Source organism: Ranitomeya variabilis, chromosome 4 (assembly GCF_051348905.1).
Source record: "Ranitomeya variabilis isolate aRanVar5 chromosome 4, aRanVar5.hap1, whole genome shotgun sequence".
In the NCBI taxonomy this organism is placed as follows: domain Eukaryota; kingdom Metazoa; phylum Chordata; class Amphibia; order Anura; family Dendrobatidae; genus Ranitomeya; species Ranitomeya variabilis.
Window position 1 is genome coordinate 584208919 of NC_135235.1, and position 6054 is coordinate 584214972.

Sequence of the window (6054 nt, forward strand, 5' to 3'; positions counted from 1 at the left end):
GGGAGCCTGGGAAACTTCAGCAGGGGCTCTCAGACCATCAATCGCCGCCACCTGCACGGCACGGTCTATGATGGTGTGGTTGGATAGCCTGGAGAGTCAGCTGAAGAACAAAACGCCGAGAGATGAAATATTATCCTCCCTCTCTATGATTCAGGGGGCTGCGGCTTACCTTGCTGACGCTTCAGCGGACTCAGTTAAATTGGCGGCTAGGTCAGCCGCGCTCTCTAATTCAGCCCGTAGAGCAATCTGGCTGAAATGTTGGCAAGGAGACATGCAGGCCAGATCCAAATTGTGCAACATCCCGTGTGTGGGAGAACACCTATTCGGTCCGGTTCTGGACGAGTTATTAGAAAAAGCGGGAGACAGTAAGAAACGGTTTCCCTACCTCGGTAGGTCCTCTTACAGAAGAGGCACTAATAGGAGGTGGTTTGATCGAACAAGACCAAATAGAGAAAGATCCAGATACGATGCCAACAAAAAGAAAGGTAGAGGCTACATGTTTAGCTCCTTTAGAGACAACAGGAAGCCGCAATGACTGGCGGACCGGGTAGGAGGCAGGCTTCTAGCCTTCTATCCGGCATGGCGTACTATATCCAATAGCCCGTGGGTCTTGAACATTGTGGAGTCTGGTTTAAAGTTTGACTTTCGTTTCACTCCTGGCGACAAGTTTCTGGTAACACCATTGCGTTCTTCCTCCACAGAACAGCTGGCGTTAGAGACTGAGGTCCAGGAACTCCAACAAAAAGGCGTTTTGGTGGAGGTTCCTGAAACACAGAGGGGTAAAGGATTCTATTCTCCCCTCTTCTTGATTAAAAAGCCAGATAACACTTTTCGCACAATTATAAACCTGAAAGGCCTAAATAGATTTTTGTGGATCCCGTCATTTAAAATGGAGTCGGTCAAGTCCGCAATAAAGTTATTGTTTGGCGGGTGCTTTATGGTCGTCTTGGATCTGAAAGACGCGTATTATCACGTCCCCATACACGTAGACCACCAGCGTTATCTAAGAGTTGCAGTCCTCTTAGGAGAATCAATAAGACACTTCCAATACAGGGCACTCCCCTTTGGTGTTGCGGTGGCCCCTCGGGTATTCACTAAAATAATGGTGGAGGTTATGGCGCATCTTCATGAGCAGGATATTCTCATAGTCCCATATCTCGATGACCTATTAATAATAGGAAATTCCGAATCACACTGCACGTCCCAACTACACAAAGTAATCGCAGCCTTGCAAAGGTTGGGGTGGATAATCAATTTTAAAAAGTCACGGTTGCAGCCTCTAGAGATCCAAGAATTCTTGGGTCTCATATTGGACTCAAGGTTACAAGAATGCCGTCTACCTGACGCTAAGTTGGAAAAGATCCAACGACAGATTCTTGGAGTGATTGCTAATCCAGTTATAACATTGAGGGGAGCAATGTCACTGTTAGGCTCACTCACGTCGTGCATCCCGGCAGTACGATGGGCCCAGTACCACACCAGGGTCCTACAGTGGGAGGTTCTGTACAACACTCGTCGGTTAGAAGGTCACTTGGACAGTTTTCTTTCCTTGTCAATTGCCACTATTCAGTCCTTACGTTGGTGGTTACACGCTCCAAACCTTCGTAAGGGGGTACCCTGGATAAACCACATATCACGAGTATTAACCACAGACGCTAGCCCCACGGGATGGGGGGCACATATGGGCGAGATGTGGGTCCAGGGGGTTTGGTCACCCTCCGAACAGAGTTTGTCATCTAACCTCAAGGAGTTGTTGGCCGTAGAACGAGCTCTGAGATATTTCCTTATATCCTTACAGGACCATCACGTCAGAATATTCTCAGACAATCAGGTAACGGTAGCTTACGTTAACCACCAAGGGGGAACCCGATCCAGGTCCTTAATGGAGGTATCGGGTCGTATCTTACAGATAGCCGAGAATCATCTACGGTCACTAACATCACTGCACATAAAGGGGAAGCACAACGTTGTAGCCGACTTTCTAAGTCGCAGAAAGCTCGGGCAAGGAGAGTGGGTGCTCAATCAGACCATCTTCGATCAGATCACCCATCGTTGGGGATACCCACAAATAGACCTCTTCGCCAACAAAGAAAACAAAAAATGTCGTCGGTTTTGTTCCCTAAATCCCAGAGACAATCCGGTGGCGGTGGACGCTCTCCTGATTCCTTGGCACTTCGAAACAGCCTATGCCTTTCCCCCGTTGAACTTGATCCCGATAGTCCTCAGAAAGATTCGGGAGGACAGAGCTCATGTGATTCTGATAGCGCCATTCTGGCCCAAGAGGCCATGGTTTCCTTGGTTGAGGAAGATGTCCATTTCTCAACCATGGATTCTCCCAGAACTCCCAGACCTCCTCTCACAGGGTCCGATCTTCCATCCACGAGTGGCCAGTTTACATCTGACGGCGTGGGATTTGAAGGGTCATTATTAAGAAAAAAGGGATTTTCTGACGGACTTATTAATACCCTATTAAAAAGCAGAAAAAACTCCACTACAAATATTTATGTAAGAATCTGGAGAAAATTCCTTTCAGTCTCAGGATCGGTTATCGGTCAGAAAGCTAGTATTCCAAAGATCTTGGAGTTCCTGCAGAAAGGTCTCGAAATGGGGCTAGCTACAAGCACCCTCAGAGTCCAAGTTTCAGCCTTGGGGGCACTGTATAACTGTGGGTTAGCTAAAAATTATTGGATTGCTCGGTTTATTAAAGCGGCCGCTAGATCAAGACCCATCGTTAAGAATAAACTAGCCCCGTGGGACTTAAACTTAGTCCTCTCGGCGTTAACGGAACCCCCCTTTGAGCCTTTAGAATCTGCGTCTATAAAGATCCTGTCCTTAAAAACTGCTCTTTTGATTGCTCTTACGTCTGCTAGGAGAGTTAGTGATTTGCAGGCCCTCTCTAGACTAACTCCTTATATGCAGATTAGAGAAGATAGAGTAGTATTAAGAACGGATCCCCTCTATCTCCCAAAAGTAGCATCTAGGTTCCACAGACTCCAGGAGATAAATCTCCCTACCTTTTGTCCTAATCCTAAAAACCCAAAGGAACTCAGACTCCATACATTAGATGTCAAAAGATGCCTTCTTAAATATATTTCTTTAACAGATCCCTGGAAAAAAGACAATTCCCTGTTTATATCCTATCAGGGAGTCAAAAAAGGGTGTAGAGTGTCCAAAAACACCTTGAGTGGGGGCGTGGCTATGTAGCCGAGGAAGCAGGAAGCACCTGGGAAGAGCTCCATCTATCCTGAACTAATTTTGCCTTAAATAATGAAAATAGCTGACTGTATCTAAACTAAACCGGAGCCCAATACATCAGAGAGCCCTGTAGACCTCCTGGGAGACCGCTGCGGGGATTCGTGGAGCCGGGAGCGGTGGAAGCTGAAGCGGGCAGGAGACCCCCCACGTGTAACAGCGGCCATTTCTGGAGCGCACGCCGGGAGAAAAAAGGTGCGACGCTGCTTCCGACTGAAGCCCTGGACCCTCTGCCGCCTTGGGAGTGGCGGTGACCGACCTCGCTGGTGGGAGCAGCGGGGTGCCTACACACGAGACGGAGGAGAACATACCGGGTGCGGCGCTACCCCTTCCCGGAGCTGAGCCCCTCCCTTATCCTGGAGGCCGCGGCGGTGCACAACGCCGGTGGACACGGTGAGCTACCTGCATACAGGGGGCTGCTGGGACCGACGCTCCGGACGGCTGCGGCGGTGGTCTGAGGCAGCGGGAGCTGCGAAGACAGGGAAGTCGGGAGGGCCCACGTGCAGCGGCGGCCATCTTGGGCGCGCGTGTTCTGGTCTGCAGGACGCGGCGCCATCATTTTCTGCTGGGACCAGACTTTTTCTTTTTCGCTGGAGCCGACGGAGACAGGACCACAGCGGTGAGAGCGTGGTCTGATGTGCAAAGACAGGGAGACCTGAGGGGGATAGCGGTGTATGCAGGGAACAGTACCCATTAATATAGCACGCTCCCTGACAGCAGAGGGAGTAGTGCCTTTCAAACCTGCGGTGCTGTTTGGGGGATAATCAAACCCTTCCTAAATAATTAGAGGGGTGGTGCGGTGTATGTCTGCCCTGAAATATTGGGCCCTGTACCCCCCCCTGTCATATAACCGCCTCATCAACAGCACCATAATACTGGGAGTTAACCCCTTCACCGCTGTTTCCCCCCTTACATTCACAAATTGAATGCCTGGCCAATCATATTGGTCCTAAGTATTCACCCAGACTACTGCCCGGTGATTCTCATTATTTGTCAAATACACGAAGTCTTGGAGCGCAGTCCAGCACTATATATATAAGACTTGGAGTCGGAGTTCGATCCACTTAACATCATAAAGTCAGAGCACAGTTTGTCTCCAATTGCTTTTGTGGTTGCTCTGTGGGATCCCCCCCTCGTGTATACCCGCCATGCAGCATTCCAGAGGAGCGACGGCGGCTGAAAAGCTTAAAAAATATGCCAAAGATGACTCTCATGATACTACACGCAACCTTAGGAATAACCCTACATCATCTCAACGCAGGGGTCGCCCCTCTGATGGTACTGGAGAGGGGGAGGAGGAGGAATTGACTCTTAAACAGGCATCAGAACAGTTGATGCAGGCCATCTCTCTCACTAGATCATCTCTCACTGAGAAAATAGAGGATGTGCATACGGAGGTGGGCCGCTTACGACATGACATGCAGACTATGAGGGGACGTATCTCTGAGGTTGAAACAAGGGTATCCCACATAGAAGATACTATTACTCCAATGGAGGCTAAATTGACTAAAGCTACTGGATCTGTAAATGCGTGGAAGCAAAAGGCAGATGATTTGGAAAATAGGCTACGCCGCAATAACATCCGAATTATAGGTCTTCCGGAGAGGTCAGAGGGTCAGCGGCCTGAACAGTTCTTAGAGGAATGGCTCAAATCTTCATTGGGGGATGAATTCTCCTCAACTTTCTCGGTAGAGAGAGCTCATAGAGTACCAACGAAGCCTTTACCTCCTGGGGCCCCGCCGCGTCCTCTCCTGGCACGCCTCCTTAATTGCAGAGACAGGGATGCCGCCCTCCGCTTGGCGCGACAGAAGGGCCTTATTAAATTTAATAATGCTACCGTATCAATTTTTCCAGATTTCTCTATGGAGCTTCAAAAGCAGCGGGCGCGATTTATGGATGTTAAGAAACAACTCAGGGATAAGAACATTGTCTACTCTATGCTCTATCCGGCCCGGCTCCGTGTCGTACACAATGGTTCTTCCTCATTCTTCACGGACCCAGCGGAGGCAATTGAATGGATGCGGTCTCACGGGGGTCCGAACATGAAAGATCCTTAACTTAGACTCCTTGATCAAAGGCAACACATCTAGAGCTTTCTGTAGGGATGCGGAAAAAGAGTCAACAATACCGGACACTGTATCCAGTGAGGGTATCCCCTTTTCAATTTGACTGTGGGAGAATGGAAATACTCTCCCCTACTGTTCAAGTTCTCTTGTTCTTGTTTTTTCTCTTGGTTTTATGCACCAGTTTTGATTGTTTATTAAGTAAGACTGCCGCTGATACTAACTCTTTGCCCTATATGATACTGATGGATTGCACCCGAATAACAATGTTCTGCACTAACTTTTTCTTTAAAGGTAAAAATGGGGACTGAAATTGTATGTATGACATGGAATATACGAGGTATCAAAACCCCTAGAAAGAAAATTAAGGTATTTTCTCAGATTAAAAGATACCATCCCCACATTGTAGCACTAATAGAAACACACTTAACAAGAGATACGGCTAGATGTGTGCAAAAACCATGGGTACAGTGGGCTCTACATGCCTTCCATACCAGTTATTCTAGAGGGGTCTCTCTACTGATACATAAGGAGGTCAGATGGGAGGCTAAGGAGGCGAGACGTGATCCCGAAGGTCGCTTTGTTTTTGTGCATGCATTCATTAACTCCCGAGAGTATGTATTGTTATGTATCTATAATCCACCCCCTGCCAACATGTCAGTTCTTCGTATGGCTCTAGGCTTCTCCTTAAAGTATCCCGACGCAAATGTTATCTGCATGGGAGACTTTAACTTAGTTA

The 6054-nt window shown here is 48.3% G+C and overlaps 1 protein-coding gene across 1 annotated transcript; it reads left to right on the forward strand.

Annotated features, from left to right (window-relative positions):
- Nucleotides 1-1392: 1392 nt before the first annotated feature.
- On the forward strand, nt 1393-3204 carry LOC143768125 (uncharacterized). The gene is made up of 2 exons (XM_077256811.1): nt 1393-1831; nt 1910-3204. The coding sequence occupies exon 2, from the start codon at nt 2101-2103 to the stop codon at nt 3202-3204; it is 1104 nt and encodes a 367-aa protein (XP_077112926.1). The 5' UTR covers nt 1393-1831; nt 1910-2100.
- The last annotated feature ends 2850 nt before the right edge of the window (nt 3205-6054 follow it).

What these genes read in the sequence shown, in the direction of transcription:
- LOC143768125 (XM_077256811.1), top strand. Translation starts at nt 2,101, where the DNA reads ATGTCGTCGGTTTTGTTCCCTAAATCCCAGAGACAATCCGGTGGCGGT.